The 23847-nt window shown below is 40.6% G+C and overlaps 1 protein-coding gene and 1 pseudogene across 1 annotated transcript; one reads left to right on the top strand and one right to left on the bottom strand.

The window, feature by feature from the left end:
* Positions 1–905: 905 nt before the first annotated feature.
* PPP1R36 (protein phosphatase 1 regulatory subunit 36) lies at positions 906–22374 on the bottom strand. The gene is made up of 11 exons (XM_090272076.1): positions 22123–22374; positions 21282–21343; positions 16037–16123; positions 15426–15523; positions 15258–15324; positions 12402–12500; positions 6765–6899; positions 2514–2556; positions 2022–2200; positions 1743–1934; positions 906–1280 (listed from the first exon to the last, which is right to left on the bottom strand). Exons 1-11 carry the CDS (start codon positions 22189–22191, stop codon positions 1094–1096), a joined length of 1218 nt encoding a protein of 405 aa, XP_090128202.1. The 5' UTR covers positions 22192–22374; the 3' UTR covers positions 906–1093.
* On the top strand, positions 5482–6403 carry LOC150016914 (actin-related protein 2/3 complex subunit 1A pseudogene; annotated as a pseudogene).
* Positions 22375–23847: the final 1473 nt, after the last annotated feature.

Here is a 23847-nt window from a genome sequence, read left to right as displayed (position 1 = left end):
TGTCTTCTCCGGGCATTCAGTATTAATCTCTTTTATGACCTCTCTCATATTCCATGTTGTTTTGTGAGCAGATATGTATTTTATTTATCCTTTCTACTACCCAGACCTGGAAGATGTGGTCTCTGTCTTGAAGATCTTTTTCCCCTACATAACACCAAACAAGGCTTTGGATGGAGAAGGAGCTTAGTACATATTTGTTGTTAAATGAATAAATAAAAATGAATGAAACATATATGCTAAAAGGATTTTAAATGAATCAGACGTACCGCCCAGCTGGTGTGGCTCAGTGGATTGAGTGCTGGCCTGCAAACCAAAGGGTCGCTGGTTTGATTCCCAGTCAGAGCACATGCCTGGGTTGCAGGCCAGGTCTTCTCTTTCTTCCTGCCTCCCCCTCTCTCTAAAAATAAATAAATAAAATCTTCAAAAAAAATCAGATATAGTTTATGTCCTAGTGCCAATAATATAGCCATAAAAAGAGAATTAGCCCTGGCTGGTGTGGCTCAGTGGATTGAGCACCAGCCTGTGAACCAAAGTGTCGCCAGTTCGATTCCCAGTCAGGGCACATGCCTGGGTTGTAGGCCAGGTCCCCAGTTCAAGGCGCACAAGAGGCAACCACACATTGATGTTTCTCTTCCTCTCTTTCTTTCTCCCTTCCCCTCTCTCCAAAAATAAATAGATAAAATCTAAAAAAAGAGATTTAATGTTAGCAATATTTAATTTGTGTTTTTATGAAATTTGTTTTCAAACATACCAAAGAAAATTTCTCATAAAGCAAGAAAGGAACTTAGAATGAATAAACAGAATGTTTCTTCACTAGTCTACTAGAACACTGGCTAAATGTCCCAATGTGTTACTCTAGTCACATGGAAGCCAAGGAGGCAAATAAATGACAAAGCAAACTATTAAACATAGGACAATGAGCTTTTCAAGATCTTCCCAGATTTCTTTAATAGTGTATCATTGAACTTTTAACAAAATAATTTGAATAATTAAAAAAGTTTAATAATAACAAATACTAATCATATGTGAAGTAATTAAGTCCAAGTAGTGACTTAATTACAGGGATTTAATTACAGAAATGGAATCTACTAGATTATTTAGGGCATGCTGTTTGAGAGGACAGTGTGCTCATAGCTAAGTCCAGTGTATCCTGAATCCTCACGTGATTTCTTTCTGTCAGAAAAGACTGTCTCGCAGATGATTTAATGTTTTCTTCTGGTTCAAGGGGGAGAAGAGTATGGGGGTTGAACAGACGTCGAGGCTCCCCCAAGATGCCAACTCTGTAAAAAGAATTATTGGTATAGCTGAAGCAGTGAGGCCAAAGACTAAGTTTTTTTTTTTTTTTTTTTAAGCATTCCCTGCTTCCCTGAACCACTACTGTGGTCTATATATGGGTCAAAAAACACAGCCCAAAGTCAGATTTTGTACTGGCCTATTTCCCAAAGATGATTCTTTTATTGGAAAAACCTCAGCCTTTTAAAGTCTGCTCCTCACTCGTTCAAATTAGAACTATGTGAAGTCCAGCTTAACATTCTAGCGATCTTTTCTAGTCTAGATGGGTGTACCAAGAGCTGCTCTGGAAAGGGAGCAGGTGGAAAGGAGGAGGGGGTGGGTAGGAAGATGCTGCTTTCATCTCTGTTCAGCTTTCTGGGAGAAGCATGGTGTCTGAGCCCCTGTCCCTCCCAGCAAAACCTAGGAAATGGCACTCGGGACTCTCTTTTCTCTTTCCTTGGGCCACTTACTTTGGCATGGGCACAGAGTCCAGATTTTCCATATGCTCTTGTATCTGGGCTGAGAATTTGGTGCCTACTTGATTATACTTTTTCTCAAGGATATTCTGAGCTTTTTCTCTGAGAGATGGCAGCAGAGAAGACATGACTGGAGAGCGCATGTTAATGGCTGTTTTAATCACTGGGCGTTTTGCCATCATTCTCCTATGGCGGGGGGGAAAGGTGACATCTGGTCCCATCATCTTGTTTTCTGGAAATGTCCTTGAGCTTAGGAAAGTCAAAAGGTCATACCTGAATTGTACAAAAGTCATGCGTTTCTTTTCTCCTCCTGATTCTTCATCCTCACGTTTCCTTCGAGGAATATTGAACATATTGGTACGAAAGAGCCTTCCTATTTCTTCCTCAATCTCTGTGAAGTGTTGACGTCGGAAGACAATCCAAGCTACGTATGCACAGAACGTATAAAAGGACTACAATGGGAAACAGACTAGAATCACACCCACAGCTATGATATGAAAAACTCCCACCTGTCTATGTAACACTGCTAAGTAGATATAAACCCAGATGACCCAATTTCTCAACATTCCTAAAAAGTTGTGGAAAATTATACATGTACTCACCTTAGCAGGAAGAAAATCAGAGCATATAGTGGCATATAGTTTGTTAGCATCCTTTAGAGAAAGGACATTCACTATGAATAAGTCCCTGACAAATGGTTATTAGTCATTGCTGTGTTTCATGTTTTGTATCAAAGAAAAAAGCCCCAAAACATAACTTACTCACCTCAAAGAACTTCCAGTCTTTTTGTGTATTTGATATTTTCTCCCTACAATATAACAAATCACAACTATAGGTTGATATGAAAGATCAATCTTTCAGTGATCTAGGCAAACCCTTATTTTCAAAAAGTCACTTTGCAGGATCATTACCTGTGACCCCAAGACTACTGAGACACATAAATGCTATCAAAATGCATTGATAATGAGTTCTAGTATCTTTTTCTCCAACTTCTTAGGTTACCCATATCAAAATCCCTAGAGTGGTCCTTCAAAAGTTAACCTATATAAATTCAGGATAAACAAGCCAGCCAAGAAATGTATTCTTTCAAATGCTACTGGTGATGTGAGTGTTCGGGAGGTGGAGAGAGTGGAAAGATGATGAAGAGGCAACCCAAGGTGTTAGTATGGAAATAAAGCAACTAGAGGGTAAGTCTAAAATGAAGAAAAAAATATCTTAATGGTTATGGCTATTGGGTGCCAAAAGAAATAAAACTATATCAGTATGCCATGCAAATATAATCTATGCCATGCAATCAATAGACTGGGGACAGTGTACTCTTCCTTCTTAATAAGGTGTGTAAACTGAGCCTTATCTCTTTTTTTAAAAAGATTTTTGAAAATTTATTTTTAGAGAGAGGTGAAAGGAGGGAGAAAGAGAGGGAGAGAAACATCAATGTGTGGTTGTTTCTCATGTGCCCCCAAGTGGGGACCTGGCCCACAACCTAGGCATGTGCCCTGACTGGGAATCGAACCAGTGACCCTTTAGTCCTCTCCTACAGACTCTTCCTTTAAACACTGGTTTCCTCACATGTAAGTCTTCAACGAAGAAATTAAGACAATGGTTAATTACAGTGAACATTTACTAAGTATAGACTTTGTGCCAAGTACTATGCTAAGTCATTTATGTATATTATAACACTGAGTTCTCATAATGTCGCTGTGATATAGTCAGCCTTATAGCTGAGAACACTAAAACTGAGACTCAAGTCTAAAGATACATATTTAATTAAGGGTAAAGCTTATACTAAAACACAGGCCAATCAGAGGTCCACATTTGTCCTCATACAGAATGCAAGGGAAACAAGCTTTCTCTTTAGAATGTTTTGCAGAATAGTTAAAAAAAATTAAACAACAGAGCCCAGCAGAAACTTTCTGGGACAAGCTTCAGCATCTTCTGTGCCACCTGAAGCCTCCGTCTGACAGGAGTGCCTAAGTGGTATTTCCATCCTTCCGCAGACTCTGCCAGGTGAAACCAGAGACCACACAGACCTGCCAAGCTGAAGCGGAAACCAGCCAAACTTTGTTTGTGGAATAGCAAGCTAGTTTGTGCTCTGGGAGGGTTAGAGCAGTATTACGTTGGCACAACCCAAACCAGCACCATTTCAGCGAAGTTTGAAATGATGGAGTAATTGCCCAGGAAACACACACTTTCTCTCCTTTATTTTTCTTTCATGAACCTCCTCCCCCACACTCTCCTCCCCCTCTCCTCAAGCTGCCATAAAACTAGGACTTCTTCTTCTCTTCAAGACCAAAGACAATTGATGTAGCCCACACCACAGTAATTAAGTACAGAATGCAGTACCGATTGTATCCAAACCACCAAAATGTCATCCGTCATTCCTGCAAGGACGCAAAACTTAGGCCCAGGCCCATTATTCTGGACTGGAGAGAAAAAAAATGTTGTGCTCCACTAGCCCTCTGCTGCTTTAGGTGAAATCAGGTTGAAAGGAAGGTCAAGACCTGCTTTTTATCAGGGAAGAAACATTTCAAAGGACTGTGCATGGGGGAAGGAGAAAGAGGCCTTGGTGCTTGTGACTGCGGTGGGGAGTGGGGAATGGGTTTTAAGGATGATTTAAACACCTGAGCTTCAAGGAGCCCTTTCTCCCCATCCTCAAACGCATCGCCTCTGTGGTCACCCATCAGGGGCCAGCTGTATTGAGAGCACAGGAGGAGGGTATAAATCCTAATGTAGAGGTGAGGGTGGAGCCAGAATTGGCAATAACCAAAGAACATATCTAATTCCACAGCGTGTGCCATGCACGGAGTTTTCTTATCTATCCTGGAAAATACAGAGAACTTTCACTGAACGTGTTCATCGAAATTCTGCCAAAGCTTTTATGATATCAAGATTCCACAGATGTATTTAGAAGAGAAAGGCATGTCCTCCTACTTCTCAAGAAACATGAAAGCACTAAATTAACAGCCCCCAAATTGCTGGTTTTACTGAAATCTTTAACTCCAGAGATAAATAGCAAAAGGTATTCTAGTCCGATATTAAGCATGTACATATTAGAGAGGAAAAGTCAGAAAATACTCATGAAAATGTTCTCATGAAAATATTAGCTTATTCACATTGGGAGGAAGTGAAATAAAGATATGTTAAAATCATTTAATCATTCACAGCTGGCAAAAAAACCATTGTCCTTATTTTGTGGATAAAAACAACCAAAAGAACAATATAAACACCATTCAAGGACATAATACCATGGCCAGTTAACAACTTCTACTGGCAAAAACATGCTATAATCTGTTTTCCTCAATATCCTTTGTTCAGCTTTTGACTTGTGTGAAATTTCTTACGAGTATGGTGGGTGGTAAGATCTAAACTGATCCTTTTCCAACTGCTATCCAACAGGCAGGAGAAACGCAGGTGACGGTGCATATAATGAGAAAAAAAGACCAATATCTCCTGAAAGTGAGCTAGTACTAAATTGAGGCAATCGCTTACAAACAAAATTAGTTCCTTTAAAAGTTTGAATAAAAATTACACTGTAATAAAAATGTACCATCAAAAGTGCAATAATTTATGTGGAGGTTCTATACCCAGGGAACTAAAAGATGTGATAAAATCTCTAATTATAATATAACTGTATTTTTTATTCCCAAATTAGTTTGCAATGCATATGTTCTTTAAAGATTAAACATTAAGTATAGGCAATTAAATTATTTTTTTGAGCTAGAGCCTGTTCACGATGACTGAGCAGAGTCCGTGAAGTCTCTGCCCAGCTGCCCGGACTGCTCAACCCATCCGAACTACCAAAATTCTAATCCGGTACCACCAGTTCATTGGATGACCCTGGGAAGATTGCTCCATTTGAGTCCATTTCCTCATCTGCAGTGAGAAGATTCTTAGGGCTTTCTGAAGAATCAACTTTCTATTCTTGAAAACACTAAGAATAAAGTCCCTGCATCAATTTGTACTAGGCCAATCACCTGCCACACCTGTACAGGGACGGTACTTAGGTTGCCCTTAGCCCCAATAATCACTAAGTCCTCATTTACAAGAACGGGATCCGGTGGGTGAAAGCACATGAGCTCAAGGAGTACCATGCACATATCACAGGTATCGACTGAGCTCCCAAGAGTGACCACGTCCTCACTTGCCGGGCAGACCGCAATGCCTGTGCCTGGAGTCAGAAAGATGGTGTCTGGAAGTCAACCCTGGTGATCCTGAGGATTAATCATGCAGCCACTTTTGTCAAGCGGTCCCTACCAGAGAACAAATTGGCTGTGGGAAGCGAAGCATGACTCATTTCTGTTTGTTACTTCGAGTCTGAGAATGACTGGCGGGTAAGTAAGCACATTAAAAAGCCAGTTAGCTCCACGGTCCTCAGCTTGAATTGGCATCCCAGCAATGTTTTGCAACAGGAGCATGTGATTTCAAAAGCAGTGTGTTTTCTGCATGCATTAAAGAATGGATGAAAAGCCAGCCAGTCCGCGCTGGGATGGCAAGATGCCTTTTGGTCAGCTGATGTCAGAGTTTGGTGGCTGTGGCATGGTGACTGGGTGTATGGTGTCAGCTTCTCCGCCAGTGGGAGCCAGCTGCCCTGGGTCAGCCAGACAGCACCGTGCCTGTTGCCTGGGCCTCAAAGAGTGTGCAGTTCTCAACTCTGAAAAGAGTTCCTGCCCCACATGAGTGTGTTATTTCCTTCTGATAATAGAGCTGTAGTTATTCTAGGGACTTGAAATAGCTTATATTCGGACCACAGAATATTTCTGATGCTGAAATCTCAATCCCCAAGCAGTAGAGGGCTGTTAAAATATCAGCTGAGGTTCTGGGATTCTCCCCATACTCACTTGGCTCTCTCAAAAGAGACATTGCATGTGTTTGGGACAGAGCTTACACTGAGCCCCATTATTCTGTGCAACCAAAAAGGAATCTTTCTCAAGGGCACCAGAAGTCAAATTGAAGAGTCTTAAAGATGTGGATATACAAACAAGTGAAGATGGAATAAAATTCTAAGTGTGCACTTACTTTCCGCAGCACATGTGATGCTTATCGGGCATTCCCACACCCAGGACAAGGACACAGTACTTCTGCGCCAAGTATTTCTGGGCTGCTTCTAACTTACTTAAAACCAATTCCATCTCTTTTTTCTCTACAAGGCCCCTAAAAAGAAAAAGGATAATTGGATTAATTTTGGAAAACACATATCTTAATTAATGAAAAGTCAGAAGTATAAACTATTGTGAAAGAAATACAAGTGAATCAATACATCTGGCTTATCCTTTCATTTAGTTTATTCAAGCTGTGGCAAAGGTCCTCGAACTCCTTTGATATTTATCATCACCATCAGCATCTCAAGTTTATGGTAAATTTTCACTTTTTCATAGATTCTTTATACTTTATGCCATGTATCCTTAATTGTATATGCAGGAAGTCCTAATTTATTACCTATCTTGATTTCTGCGGCAGCTGGCAGCCCAGTGTTCTGCTGTTTTGCTAAAACAGCCATGGTGACGCCCACCTCAGCTTCCCCTGGGCTCCTGATGATCCTACTAAGAGTTGGGGCTCAATGTTTGTCTCTGTGTTTGCTAAGCAGGCATCTGTGGACTACTACTACTCTGAAACTTTGACATCAATTACAATAATCTCTCTTCCCAGAGAAAACACACCCCAGTGCCAATTGAATTGCAAATGAACTTTAAAAGACAGCCTGTTCTTAGGTTACAATATGTCTGAAGCCTAATTTTAGAAGTTTTTGCAGTATAGAAGAAAACAGTATTGCTATCAATACATTCCAATGACTGCTATTGAAAAGGTGTGTGTCACTAGCTTTCATCCTTGAGTTAATTTTCAGAAAGATTTAAACCAAATGAAATGCACTCTAAACAAGTTATTGCCCCTTCTGATGTTAAGCAGTAGATTGATCCCATGAGGATATGATGTGGGGGGAGGGACGTGGGTTTGAGGATAAAATACATAGTTCAATGTACAAAACATTATCATATGTGATGAGAACGCTTGTGAGTGCCTGAAATAAATAGAGTTTCTGGTTCTGGCTGGTGTGGCTCAGTGAATTGAGTGTCAGCCTGCAAACCAAAAGATCGCTGGTTTGATCCCTATCAGTGCACATGCCTGGGTTATGGGCCAGGTCCCCAGCTGGGGACATATGAGAGACAGCCTATTGATGTATCTATCGCACATTGATGTTTCTGTACATTTCTCCCTCCGTTCTCTAAAGGAATATTTCTAAAATGAGTTTCTGGAATAGCTAAATCAGGTTCCAACTTTAAATGCCCAAATTTCATATAAGCCCAGCACACATTCCAGCAAGCACCCCAATGGCCATCACTGTGCCTGCCCCCTGTTTTCTTCAGTAGTCCCCTCCCTCACTGTTCACCCTACTTTGCCATAACTGCCAGTAGCTAATATCCTTCTTTTGTTGTTATAAACAAAACAAGACAAACAACAACAATCAAGAAACACCTTGAGACTTTTAGGCCAAGGGTTCTTAAGTTTTAATATATGAAGAATTGCCTGGGGTTATTGCTAAAAGTGCAGATTCCCAATGGTTCTTTCTGTCAACGATTCTGGTTCAGGTCCGGGTAGAACCTGGCATTTCAAATAAACCCAGGCATAATCCTCTGGAAAAAAACTAATAATTTCAAGTACCATACAACCGATCATAACTTTGATCCAGTTATCTTTCCTGGAAATATATTCTTTTTAAAAACCATTCAATAATTAAGGGAACATCTAATGCATGAGGATATTCAATATAATCATTATTTATCTTTTGTCTTCATAAAAACTAGAAACTCCCAAAATATGTAAAATAGAGGGATAAAATGAGGAGTAATACAGGCTGTAGTAATACAGCCAGGTACAGTTTGACTTAATATATGACTCCCTGTGAGATTTAAGCCAGGCACCAAAGTCTGTATCCTTAACCACTATACTATACTGTCTCTTAATAGGTAAGTCAGTAAGTTAATAACATACGTGGGCTTGATGGAATGTTATGTCATCATTAAAAATTATAATTATGAAAACTATAATAAAAAAATACTCATGACATAATGTTTAAAACTACATACACTTTAAAAAAGTGCACACATAATTGTGCCTTTGTTCAGAAACTATGTCCGAAGGTGGAGTGAAGGTACAGTGACCGTTGAACCACAGGGGTATCTTAAGACTGAGAAACGATGCAGGGGTGGGGTAAGGAGAATATAAGGGGGATAAATGGTAATGGGGAAAAAATACAATTAAAAAAAAAGGCAAAAAAGACTGAAAAGTGAACCAGGCAAGTCTGTTAATGATAACAGAATTTATTACAGGGTAAGTTACTTACAAGGGTAAGACTGGAGTGGATAGGCAATACAGCGGTCTAAGTCTACATAGCTAACCTCTGCCACCAGATGGTTATTACAGAAAATATTTTCTAGTATAGCTGAACTACTAACAACTGACAAGATGAAGGAGCAAAGAATGCAAAACAAATCAGGAACCATGTGTCTTGGTGGTCTTATAATGGATACTTGCTTAGTACTGATGCCAACACCCAGTTTGATATTTATCTTGGTTGCTATGCCATTCTAACAGTTTACTCACAGGAATCTTTTAAATTACACTGTGTAAGCTTACAGGACGCAGCTAATCATTAACTGGGGCTTTGGTGCTGGCTGAGACTAGTTAGGTCAGAGTTCTCAGCAGGGAAACTTAAAAAACAAAACAAAACAAAGCAGGGGTACAGAGATGGACGCAGGTTTGTTCACATCAACATCTATACACTATAATTCCTAATTATAAATGGCTGAACTGTGGAAAAGTGAGCCTAGTTGATTGGTAGCAGGGGGTGGGCATAGCACACAGGCTTTTGAGTTAGACAGACCTGGGTTCTGATGTCAGCTCCATCAATTATAGGTGTTAGCCCATTATTCAACCTCCTGAGCCTTAGCTTCTTCATCTGTAAAATGAGGACAAGGCTTCTTCCTTTTTCTTCAATTAAGGGTTTTAATCATCTAAAACCACCAAACTGTATCTTTGCTGTCCTCCTACGCCCCTTTCTGCTCTTCTCTCACAGTTTATAGGCTTTACTCCCAAGGGTCACGCACTAGTTTAAGATAATATGCATTATTATTCTGTGAAGTAGGTACTATTGTTATCTCTATGTTATACCTCACTAGTTTGACTAAAAATAAGTTTTTTCCTTAAAGTTATTCACATATCTCAATGCAACCTATATTTAATTCTATTATAATAAACCAATAGACTACTGGAAGCCTGAAAATAAAGTCACCATAACTTTTTAGAATCACATCATAGAATCAATCATTTTAAGTCTTGTGTTGTTGTTGTTGTTGTATTATTTTGAAAGGGCTTTTATAAAGCTGGGGTTGGTGAAACAAAGGAAGGGCTAAAGATAGAAGAGGCAAGCTCATAGCAGCAGGAGTGAGTCTAGGCAGAGCTGCCTTGGCCTCTTGGAGACAGAGGAAGAGTGAGCCTAGGCAAGGCTGCTTTCGCCCTTAAGAAAGGAAGTCACAGAGGCAGAAGAAGTGAGCCAGCTGGGCTGTGTGGACTCAGGAAACAAGTTACAGAGGCAAAAGAAGGGCCCTTGGAGACAGGTTCAGAGGATTAGCCCAGGACAAGCTGCTGCTGCTCACTGCTCCCCTAGTTGAAAATTCATGAGAAACCTTGGAGCTTAGGAGGAAGAAAGCAAAGGTACATGTCTGAGGACAGAAGGTGGGAGGAAGACACAGGAGTGCTCAAGAGAGAGTGTTCCTATTTTCTTGTTTATTATTCTATCACTAATTCCTTCTAAGAAAGCCTATCTTATACCGCTGTGTTCTAATAAGTTTTTGTGAATTTTTTAAATAACTAAGAAACTTTTCTTTTGTTATCTATTTATATAAATTATGAAGCAAATCTCTCTGCTAGATTAACAATAATCCTCAGAATTGAGAGAAAACACCTATAAAATATAAGCTAACATGTCACCAAAGTGTAATAAGTTTCTTTTTGGGAATAGTAAGGCTCCTCAAACCTTCTGAGCCCATAGTTGGCTTGAGCCCTTTTGCTTGTTCTCACAGAAACACTTTGTGATCTCTGGATGCCCTGCTGTGAAATGCAGCCCTGAAATAAGACAGATGATGCTTATTATGATGGCTTACTGGAGTAGCAGTGTTTGAATTATTTATTTGGTTCTTCACAAAACTGCTGTCCAGATACATTTATCTGTCCATAAAATCAAACTGCTTGGTTGTATACAAGGATTTTGCATTACGAAAACATTCTGCAGCAACAGATTCATGACTCTACCTACATTCCTAACAGCTAAATCATTGGGTTGATTCCACATCTACTGGAGAAGGCAGCCTGGGCACTTGGAAAGTTCCATGGCTTTTGAAAGGTCACCAAGCCTGAGAGGCATTGTTCTCTCTGGACTCTGCGTTCCAGGTTCTTGCCCTGGGTGCATAGCTCTGAGTCACCTTTGTCTAAAGCAGTTAAATTCTAAATATGCAGCCTAAGAAATGTTGTGGTTTTTTCCCTCTGTGATATAGAATATTATTTTGGTTAACTCTATTAATTTTTTAATTCTTAGTTTAAAAAATATATTTTTTAATCCTCATCTGAGGACATGTTTATTGATTTTAGAGAGTGCGAAAGACAGGTAGGGGGAGAGAGAGAGAGAGAGAGATGTGAAAGAGAAACATCCATTGGTTGCCTCCTATATGTACCCCAACAGGGAATCAAACCTGCAATCTAGGTATATACCCTGACTGGAAATTGAATCTGCAACCTTTTAGTGTATGAAACAATGCTCCAACAAACAGAGCCACCTGACCAGGACTAATTCCTAGTTTTTTAACTAGATGCTTACAAACCTATTAGCAAGAGAAAGCACACAAATAATATCTAAATCTGCACTGTTTACCATGGTTGCCATGAGCTACATGTGGCCATTGAACACTTACTGTGGCTAGTCTAAATTGAGATATGTTCTAAGTATAAAACAGGTACCAAATTTCAAAGGCTTACTCCAAAAAAATAGTAAAGTATTTCATCAATAACTACCTAATGTTGACTGCATATTATAATGATAACATTTTTGGGTCATTGGGCTAAATAAAATATATTAAAATTAATTTCACTTGTATTTGTTTATCTTTTAAAAATATGGCTACTAGAAAATTTTAAATTACATATGTGGCTCTCACTGTATGTTTTTTAAATATTTTATTTATTTATTTGTAGAGAGAGGGGAAGGAAGGGAGAGAAACATGGATATGTGAGAAAGATTGGTTGCCTCTCACACATCCCCAACCAGGGACCTGGCCAGCAACCCAGGAATGTGCCCTGACCAGGAATCAAACAAGTGACCTTTCAGTCTGGGGCCAGTGCTCAGTCCACTGAGCCATACCAACCAGGGCTCTCACTGTATTTCTATTAGGCAGTACTTGTCTATATAATCTGGAATATTTTGTTACCAGAATATCCATCTGAATTATTCAGTGAGCTTTAAAACCTGGTAAACTCATCCTAAGTAAAATGTTCTAGTTTACTACAAAGATTTAAAAATTTCCATCACTTCTTCACCCTAGACAAAAGCTAGTTTTAATACTGGTAGTGATAAAACTCTAGAGCATATTACAAAATCCTACTTACACCATACAGCTTTTGGGCTTCTTTTCCAAAGAGATTTTTTCCAAGTAATGAGATAAATAATACAATAATGCCATGAGGAAATTGTCAAGATTCTTATTCCTATAGGGAGATGAAAAAAAGAAAAGAAAAAGAGATTAACACTAACATATTTCAAACATTAAGTTTCTCATAAAAAATATGTAAGAACACACATTATAATAAATAGAAATACATGTGATCGTGCCTATCATACAACTAATTTCCCACTTAAAGTTCTATTACTATACTGTTGAAGATGTAAGAAATCTGACTTTTGTAAACAACACTTTTTGGAAGGTCAGATGTTCAAATATCATTTTGATAACTGATAACTTAAATTGATAAGTTTTGCTTATCAATTAACTTTAAATTTTAAAAAGTTTTAGCTCTGGTCTATGTGTCTTGGTTAGAGCATCATCCTGTGAAATGAAAGGTTGTGGGTTCGATTCCCAGTCAGGGCATATATCTAAGCTGTGGGTTCTGTCCCCATTTGGGGTGCAACCGATTGATGTCTCTCTGTCCTCCTCCCTCTCTACCTCCCTCTACTACCTCTCTCCCCTTCTCTCTCTCCCTCTTTCCTTTCTCCTTCCTCTAAAATCAATAAGCATGTCCTCCGGTGAGGATAAACAAAGTTTTTATTATACAAGTAATATTTTTCTGTTGTTTAAAAAATGTACACAAATGTAGCAAGTAAGTTCTCTCCTCTCACGACTCTGTCACCATCCTATTCCCTGGTGGTATCCACTGCTACAAGTTTGTTATGAGTCCTTATTAAACTTTCTAAAGCACAGACAATCACAAACAAGGTACCCCCCCCCACACCAACACACATACATATCCATGAATACACCTTAATTTTTTGTAACAGGACAATGCTGTATACACAAATCTTTATAATTTGTTTTTGTCACTTACATCTGTATAGCAAGGACCTCTTTTCAAAATACTATGAATAGATTTTCCTCACTCTTTAAAACAGCTGGATAAAGTATTCTATATTTCATAATTTATATGACTAGCCTTCTATGGATGAATATTTAGATCTTTCAAAAACATTATAGACATTACTGCAGCATTTATTATTATAATCATATTTCTGAGTAACTTCCTAAGTGAAATTGTTAGGACATAGTACATACGTACATATATTAAAGTTTCATAAGTCTTGCTCTCTGAAAAAACTGCCCTGATTTACAGTCCTTTCTCATTTGTTTTTATACTAGAAGTCATTGTTTTCTTTCTATATATTCTTACAAGACTTTTGATGCTTCATTTCTAAACCCAAATGGAAATTCTTACTCTGGCATTCTTTCCTTAACTGTTCCTTGAAAGTAGGATAAAAGTGAGCATTGCAATTTTTTTTTCAGGATATTAATAACTACCTATTTTAGGTTGGCTTCTCCCAGAAACTGATCCTGAGACAGAGATCTGAAAGTAAGTAGCATACTTGGAAAGAGATCTCAGGAAACATCAGCAGGAGAGTGGGGAAGTGAGATAGGAAAGCGAAGGAAGCCAACAAAGAGGTTAACAAGTTCATTATCACTGTGGACGAATGAAGTTCAGTTCTGTAGGGGACTCTGGAAGACAGCGCAGAAAACCTCTCCAAGTTACCCTGATAGATGGAAACTGGGATAGTCATCTACCAACTCTCTCTCTGGCACATCACAGACTGAAGGCTGCTTCTGGGGCACTAATTCCCTAGAGCAGGGGTTCCCAACCCTTGGGCCGTGGACCGGTACCAGTCCGTGGCCTGTTACAAGTCAGGCCACACCAAAGCCAGAGGTAAGAAGTGAGCAAGCAAGCGAAGCTTCCTCTGTATTTACCGCGGCTCCGCATCGCTCGCTTACCGCCTGAGCTCCGCCTCCTGTCAGATCAGCAGTGACCTTAGATTCTCAGGGGAGCGCGAACCCTACTGAGAATTGCGCACAGGAGGAGGGATCTAGGTTGCACGCTCCTTAATCCAATGCCTGATGATCTGAGGCGAGCCGAGGCAGTGATGTTAGCCCTGGGGAGCGGCTGCAGTACAGATTATCATTAGCAGAGAGGTTTGACTGCACAGAGACCATAATAATTTAATTGCTTGCAGACTTATATCAAAACCCTGTCAGTGAGTGGCAAGTGACAATTAAGCTGCATCTGGTGGCAGGCTATATAGCCATTCCCCACTCCACACCCCAGTTGTGGAAAAACTGTCTCCCATGAAACTGGTCCCTGGTGCCAGAAAGGCTGGGGACTGCCGCCCTAGAGCTCCTTGCTTGCCCTGCAGTCAGGCTGAGTGTGCTCCTGCCCCGGAGTGATCTTCAGTCAGAGAATCTCAGGTGTCCACCAAAGCAGCCTTCATTGGATGCTGAGGGAATGTGGCAAAGCTGCCAATAGCCTTGGGGACCCAACTCGCACTGCGCACTCATGAGCGCAGGTGCCATGTGAAACAGCTTCCATTAACAGCCATGAGACGCCATTACTTCCGATTTTGTGTCTAAGGAACTCAGAAGCTCGCCCAGAGTCACACACCTAGTACTTTGGGGGCTGCCAAACACAACTAATATAGAAAACTGATCTTCAGTAAGTGAGTATGTATACCCTTTAACTATTATATAAATAGAGTGCAGCCTTTAAGGACCTCTGACAATATGCTCTCCAAACCCCTTGCCCTGGGATCTTATTAGGGGATCCTGTGACTTCTGGCATTCTCTCTTTGGCCTAGGTCACTGAGAGGATGGCTTGCATAGAGCCAGCCCCACGCCTTTCTCCAAAAATCAGATTTGTCATCATTTATCAGATAGAATAACTTCAAAATAGAGGAGAAAAGATCTAAAATGTCTCATGAGCATTACATACTTCATAAATGTTGTAAAAGAACAGACCCGCTGCACCTCAGATTCTTGTAGCAAAAGCAAAGCAACAACTGGAAGAAAAAAAAAAAGATGGACAATTTCAAGAGGAGCCAAGAGCTGCCTTAGAGATTCGTATCAGATAAGCAGTAAGGACGAGGAGGCAGTTACTCACATTTAGCATCGTGCAGTGTAACGTTGCCCTGCTGACCGCGTTTTTCTAAGGCTTGGGGTGTCTTAGCATCTCTTGAGGCAAACCTTTTATCTGTCAACCTGTTTTAGGATGTAACAGTCTCAAGTAGTGCTTTGAAAGGTTTTAGTTGTATTTACTCTATCCTAAGGTGGATGAGGCTTTTACTATGAAGTAACAGGAGCCTAAGTCTGCTGCTTGGGTTGTTTAAGGTAGGATCATTTCAGAATATGCTTTATTAAACATTATATGTACCATACTATGGGTACAAGGAGTGTACATTGCCTGACATAAAGTATAAAGACCAATTCCATTTTAAATAGATCATTTAAATAATCTATTTATGATGTAGACACCATTTTCAGATTTTAAAAGAAGTATAAAAAGCTAAAAATTTGTTAATAGGCAAATTATTACAAGGATGCATTTATAGGGACTATTGTAACTCCTACCGTAATTATGAAATAATGTATGTTCTTTACTTGATGGGTATTTGCATTTCAACCTAGGAGAATGGGAATGTTATCTTCTCTGAGTTTGTAAAGGCTTAACCCATTCTGCTGGGAGGTGCCATCATGGTTGGAAAGTTAAGATACCTGTCTGAAGCTGCACCACCAATTTCAGCAAAGTGGACTGCTTTGCCTTTTCTTCCTTTTTCCTTGAGTTCTACTGCAGGTGCAAAACTGTAATAGAAATGAGCAAATAAGGAACTTAACCTTTTCCCCTAGGAAAACGAATCACATCATGACCATAGCTTATGTAATCTTGGGACTAGGATACATTATGAGTGGAGTGTAAAGAGAATTTGAGGCACAGCATGACCCAACTTACGCATTTATATATGGAACAATCCTCTAGAAAAGGACTAAAATTTCAGATTTTATATTCTCTGTATTAGCAGCCTCCAGAATAGCATCATACACAAAATATTTCCATCTGAAAATGTTGTAGTAACTTCACAAGAAACAAAGCTCATAAGTTTGGAAGAATTTTTTTATTTATTGAGTACCTTTTCTCAGTCCCATCCCTGTAATTCAAAGTTTCTTGCCTCATTAGGTTGCCTGAGATCATTGGAGGCTAGAGTGCCCTAAAATAAGAAATCTGAGCACTGGCTGTGTAGCTAAGTGGTTTGAGTGCCAGCCTACAAACCCAAAGGTTGCTGGTTTGATTCCCAGTCAGGGCACATGACTGGGTTGTGGGCCAGGTCTGCAGTTGGGGGCATGTGAGAGGCAACAGGTCAACATCTCTTGTATTGATATTTCTCTCCCTCTCTTTCTCCTTTCCTTCCTTTCTCTTTAAAAATAAATTAAAAAAAAGAAATTTGAAAGAATACATTTGAGATTATCATGTAGATCAGTTCTATGAACTAAGTCAAATGAACTTACAATTATAAAATAAAAAATTTGGGGTTAGAGGACATCTAAAAGATGGTTGTCACCCTACTGATGGAGAGAACAAAGGCTTAGAGAAGGTGACCCATGTCTCATGGTTTGAAGTTCGTGGCAGGCACTGCCGGCCATTAGCCAATGGTCTGGCATTTACTGCTAAACCTCTAGTCCGTATTTACATTTCCTACTTCAAACTTGTCCAAGTGGCCTTTCACTTGACCAAAGTCATTCTTTAACTCTCTGGTGAGATGGGTTTCTGTGTGAGTGCCCTGCCATAGCTGCAGAGGCAGCCTACACTCTCAGTGCAACTTGGAGTCGCTGAAAATGTCACTAGTACTCAATGAAAACTGTCCTCTGAACTGTACCTCTGAGTGGCTCCCCAACCACAGTCTGAGCTAGTTCTGTGCCCTCCTCAATCTGACCACCCATTTAGGATCTGGTCCTTTTACAGACTGCACTTTGGTAATCTGTTTTCTTAATATTACAACATAATCATGTGGTTTCCCTTTGCCCTGAAATAAATGATAAAAAAAATCACATTTTCCCTGTAGAACCCACCACTAAAATGTAGACCACTCTTGGCCCCCACACAAGTTAGAGCTCTTCAGTGGTTAGTCAGTAGTCTTCTCTTAGGCCGTAATGAAAAACAAGAGACGTTCAGGACTTCTGGAGGTGTAGTATCCTCTTCTGTATGTCCTCAGGGGACTCAATGACCTTGGCAAAGATTCACAGAGGCTGCTGGTTCTCTCCCAGCTGGGCATAGGGGCACTTGAAATAAGAAGAGATAGGACTGCTGACACTGTCAGGGAGACAAATGCCTCATGGGCCAGCCCAGATGTGGCCTGTGAATAGGGGTATTCTTTCTTTAACAAGTAAGAAATGGGCGTGCATGCTGATGAGTTATGCAGCACCGTCATTTATTCCTCAGGAGGCATTATTACTTGATTTTATAGGCAAGAGAACTGATGTTAGCAGGACTAAGTAACCTGACAAATGATAACCCCTAGTAAGCTGGAGAGCTAGGATCCGAACCCGGGGCTCCCTGCAAACCACTCTTTACTGTCTCTTTCTTCTTAACTGCTTATTAAGAAATAAAGACCATCTTTCCCTGCTCATTACTGTGTGTCCATTTCTTGTATGGAGGTTATGAGTATCCTGTTGTATTCTGATAGTTATCTCCCTCAGGGTATAATCTGAAAAGGGAAGGCAAGATCTGCCTGTGAATAGGGCGCCAGGGCTTCTCGAAGGGTAAGATTTCCAGTGTTATTCATCTAGGTGAGATGCCAGGAAGTGCAAGGTGCTGGAGAGGAAAGGGATCGTATTCTCTTGATCTAAACTTGAGAATACCTAGAAGTTTGCAAGCCCTGGTTGGCTAGCAGGTGTAAAAAGTGGACTACCCCATGTGGAAGGAGACTAACGTCAAGGCAGAGATTTCCAGACTGAATGTGAATATCCCTGAGGTCAAGCTGTTACTTTGCAAAGCAGATTATCTGGATTCATGACACTCCAAATTTTTCTCCCTGTTTCTGGCTGCTCTTCCTTTGTCTCCTCAAGCCCTTTGTCCCAATTATGTTCCCTAAATGAGGGCCTATCTCAGGGTTCCTTCTGGTTTCTCTCTTCCATTCCTCTGAGTAACTTCATCTACTCAACTAATGCCAATTTAAGGTTCAGGTTTTTCTGCAGACATAGAAATGGACCCATCTGTCTATCGGACACCTGTGCTTGGGCACCCTACAGACACCTAACTCAATATGTCCAGAACTGGGCTCATTCCCCTTTAACTTGTATTCACTGCTCCTATTTCCGCCATCTCAGCAAAGAAGTGCCACCACCCATCCAGGTGTCCAGGCCAGGAAATGTGTCATCCTTGCTTTCTCTATCAGTCTTAAGCCCTTAAGTCCATTAATCACTTCATTCTTCAATAGCTTTTTGATTTCTCTACTCCCACCTCTTCCCTCTGCCACCATCTTAATTTTAGTCACCATCACCTATCAACTAAATCTCTGCAACTGCTCCTTAATTCAGCTCCCTGCCCCCAGTCTTGCTTCCCTCCAAACTATCTTCCATACTGCAGGCACAGTCATTTTCCTAAAATGTGATTCTAATCACCATAAATTTCAGCTTCCTCTGCATCATATGCAAGACCTTTCATTATCTTACCCTGGTCTACTTTGTCTCTAAACACTTGGAACAATGGGCTTTTGCACATGTTCCTTCTGCCTAGAATGCACTCTCCTCCTTCCCAACCAAATCTCCCTTTGCCTTGTCAACTCCTCCTCCTCAGGTCTTGGCTGGGCTATCACCTCCCCTGGGAAGCCTTCCCTGTCTTCTGGCCTATGCAGCCCCCACCCTTACCACCGTCACCTCTCAACCTCCTCTGCCTCTCATCACCGCACACTGGGGTGAGGTAACTCTCTGCAGCGTTGTCTCTGAAAAAAAAGAGCATGTTCCAGCTCACGAGTCCTCTCCAACTTCAAACCGACATTTTAATTTGTGATGGGATATGCTTAGACTTTAAAAGAGAATCAGTGCCTATAGTTCCATCAAATCCAAACACTAACTCTGACCTAAAACACACAAAGTTCTGCTTTCCTCTTCCTCAGTACTGTCCCTAGCAGGTGGACTTCCAAGGTAATCCTGATACTCTGAGGTTTGCCATGCTGAGCTACCTTAACACAAAGCAGCCCCACCACAAAAGAACCCTCTCCCCCATCTATTCTTCATGGTATGCCTTTTCCCATCACTCCTACTGCTCCAATTTGTATATTCCACAGAGTCTGGAGTTTGGGTTTTGTTTTTTGTTTTAACTTTTAAAACTGAACCATAACTTACATGTAGTAAAGTATGTAACTCTTAAGAAGAGAGCTTGATGAATTTTTTACTATGAATATATACCCACATAACTACCACCCAGATAACTAAATAGTCCATTCCCAGCACCACAGAAGATTCTTGTACCTTCCCCCAGCCCTTGCCAGTTTGATATATCCCTAAAGCTGACTATTATCCTGACCTCTATCGTCACAGTTCTTTATTTTATCTGTTATTTTAAACTCTTATATAAATAGAATCATACAGTATTTACATTTTTGTGTCTGGCCTTTTTTATTCAACATTATGCCATATACTGTACCTTTTAAATCAATCACCCCATGTATATTCTCCAAAATTAGTGAAAAGCAATTAAGCTATTTTCAAAGAATAATTTGGTAATAAGCCAAAAGAAACTTTAGTTTATGAATATGAATATTTTATAAACAAGAAAGTCAGTGTGGAATTGATATCTGTGAATTTATTAGTAGGCTTTTATAGGAAATAGTGCCACTTGCCGTGGGGTTATTATTAGACTAGTATTGAAAAGTAGTTTGAAAAGTTCTACAAATTATCTTCATTTACAAAGAAGGTCAGTAGGTAAAAAGTATGGTCCAATTTTCATCATAGAAGAGAGGATTGAGATGGCCTTTAGATATATATGAATGTTAAAAAAAATGTCGGCACTTAAAAATTTATTTCCATATGTTCTTGTGCTTTAAAATGTATTTTGTCTGTCTAATCCCAAAGCTATCTTGCTGTCCTTCTCACTGTCTACCTCGCATTCACTGAGTGTGATGTTTCAGGAGCTACTCAACAGAATTTTCTGTGAATCACTGCTTTGGAAACAACAGATGACTCAAATACTGAAATAAATACTCTTTGAAATATAAACTTTTGATTGTGACTCTAATGTACTCTTTAGGCTTTAAGTTATTGATATTTAATTGACATTAAATATAATGTAACTATAAATTACATCTGCTTAGCCACCTCCTTTCCTGGCCTCCAGCCCCATTTGTCTAACAGTCTAAAACATGTATCCATGTGAACACGTCATAGCAACCTTAAACACACCACCAGTTTTGCCTTTTTTATTCTGTATATGGGTGAAGGGCAATCCCAGCCACCCAATCACCCAAAGTAGATACCTGGGGGGTCAACCTAAACACCTTGTTCTCCCTCTGCCTTCACACCCAGGCCCCACATTCTATCAGTTCTATCCAAACACCCTGTCAATTCAATCTTTTAAATATGTCTTAGTCCTGCACCCTTCTTTCTATTGCTACCAACAGGGGCTTGGTCCTGACTCTGTTTTTTACCTGTATAACTATTTGTAATCCTCTTTCAACTAACCTTCTAATTGGTCCCCTGCCTCTAGTCTTTCTCTGCTTGAATTTAGTTGGTTTACTGAACAATAAACTTTGAGTGAATATCTACTTTATGAAGTCCGTTAGATGGCTCTGCGACAGGACGATGAGTAAGATAGTTCCTGCCATTGAGGGGCTTACACTGGTGGGATTTCAGCGAATATTTATTTTATTCTCTATACCTTTGGTATTGCTTAATTTTTTATTTTTATTTTTACCACAAGCAAATGTACTTTTTATAAAAGCTATAATAAAGTTTTATTAAAATTTACCTTCTGAATTCAAGAGTTTTGGTTTCATCTTTCCAGTACCACATGCCTAATCGTAATCCCAACTGTAAAATAAAATGATTGCAGCAAAAATCATTAAAATTGAAATTTACAGTCCACCTGTCACAATAAACATTTAACAATAATTCCCACTAGTTGCTCTTTATTCCATTAAGATGTAGAACCTTAAAGTGTGTGAGTTTTTTAAATTTGGAGTGGGGATTTTTCTCCTTTTTTATTGTTTTTAGGTGTAGTTTCAGTAAAAAGGAAGGAAGGGAAGGAAGGGAAGTTACAAAACTTAAGCTGCACCATCTCAAAGCCCATCATAGCAGCTGACCAATTAATTGGGACTCAAACCACAATAAATGGATGCTCTGGCCAGCCTGGCCCTTGCAGAGTTAGACACACTCATAACAGGAACCCGCTCTCACACTGACCGCCCTTCTGAGGAAGTCAGCAAAGAACAAGTAAGTGTAATCGCCACCCCCTCCCCCCGCGCCTCCCTTCTTTGCTACCGACCCACCGGCCTCGCCTCTCCGGGATCGGTCCGGAGCGGGGCCGCTTCCCCCGCAGGGCGACACTTATTTCGGAGGTGGTGAGGTGGGACTTCCATAAATACCTAAACATCTGCGCATGGAGCCAGAATCCCTTCTGGCCGTTTGCCGAACACGCATCTACAGTTTTGTTTTCGTGGGCACCGAGTCCGCTCACCCGGGACTGGGCGGCGGCACGGCGGGGAGAGGAGGACAAAGGGGAACCGGGCGTCGGTGCCCACGGGCCGGGTCAGGGCAGCGGGGCGGCCTTCCACCCGCCGCCAGCCTTGGGGCGACCCGGCGGCACTTACATCCGGCCGGGAAGGCCCCTGGGCTTCCAAATGCCTCTTCCTCTGAACATCCTCCCGCACCTGATACATGGCCTCACTCACTCCGCTCCCGGCATCACCCGGGCCTCCGGCCGCCCGCGCCGTGAAACCGCTGCGGGGAGCGAGAGGCGCGGGGCGCGGGGCGGACGCTGCTTCCGCCGCGGGCGGGCGGCTGGGGGGCGGCGACGCGGGTCAGAGAGGCGTCTGGGCACCCGGGTTCCACCGGCCGCCTAGCGACAGCCTTTGCTATGCTGGCTGATGGGAGTATCCATAGCAAAGCTGCCCGGGGGCGGGGCTCGACCATGAAGAATGCGCTCCTTCACTTGACTGTTTTGTGTTTAATTGGAGTAACTAGGTTCACTTCCACAGGGAATTTTTCTTTGTTCCAGATGGGACTGCGTCGACGGGGGCAGGATGGAGAGAGTAGGCGAGGAAGTTTGGAAATACGGTTTTCAAAACTTTGCTCTGCATAACTAGAAGATGACCAAATCAGGGGTTTTGAGGATTTTTAAGGAGTAATGTGTGTAAACCACCACCATTTATAGGTACTCAAAATTAACGTTGCTTAAAGCAAAGAAACTTGCTTTGTGTCAATGGGTATTCACTTGATATTTTTACATTTACACTTTTCAAATCACGTAATTTCTTCTTGCAACTGTGTTGGTATGTTGATATGATTATAGTTCTTTCCTTCCAACACTGATGTAAGCATGCTAGGTGATGCAACATGATTGGAAATGCCTCATATATTCTTTTGTTTTACCCCCACAGCTTGCTCAGCGTAAGAGATGCTTAGTAAATAGTCGGTGATTATATACTCCCATCAACTTTTTAAAATGTGGCAACAGACATTCCCACTTCCTCCACCCTCCTGGTCTCACTACTTGGTAAGACAATCACTGGTCACAGTGATACAAAATTGTAAACACTTAGATTTATATTCCATTCACTTGTGTTCATTGCTGGTAGCTGTTCTGGTTGGCGCAAGATACAGAAAAACCCACCTACCTCCTCCCTTCCCCTCTCTCTAAAAATAAATAAAATCTTTAAAAAACAAACAAAAGCAAAAAACCACCTACCTATATACTGGCAGTGCTGCTTTGAGGCTGTTGCCTCAAGGCTGGCTTGTTACAAGATGACTCATTTGAAAAGGAGTAAGACTATTCCAGTCGCTAAGAGTTTTTCACCAAACAGTGTATATAACTTGGGGTGGATAGCACAGGGAGGAATAATAAGCTGACGCTCCAGAAAAGCCTGGGAAATACGCTAAAGCTCCAGAAAAACCTGGAATCGATTCACCTGACAACCATGATCAGGAAGACCACACTTCAGTCAACCTCCAATTTATCCAAATGAGTGAAGAAAAACAAAGATCTTTTACACATCACCATACTCTAGCATCAGGCTATCTAATGTACAAAACTAAGATAAAAAATAAGAGTTGAGAACTCAAAACAATGACTTACATAATTGTTACATAACAAGTTACTTCACAGGTGCTAGAGGGGAAATAGTATTTAAAGGAACCCTTCTGTAACTCAGAATGATCATCTTATACTTCTGTATTACCAAATCCTAACAAAAGAGGGAAGAAAATATTTTTTTTATTGCTCTAAATCATTATTTTAAAAGTGACCCACTCATTTCTTAGGTCAGATTTTGCACCAAATAGTTTTTTTTTTTTTGTGACATAAGAAATCACAAATT

This window comes from Furipterus horrens, unplaced genomic scaffold (genome assembly GCF_987537825.1).
Source record: "Furipterus horrens unplaced genomic scaffold, mFurHor1.1.pri manual_scaffold_3, whole genome shotgun sequence".
Classification (NCBI taxonomy): domain Eukaryota; kingdom Metazoa; phylum Chordata; class Mammalia; order Chiroptera; family Furipteridae; genus Furipterus; species Furipterus horrens.
The sequence above is the reverse complement of the archived record's forward strand: the minus strand, read 5'-3'. Positions and strand labels throughout refer to the sequence as shown.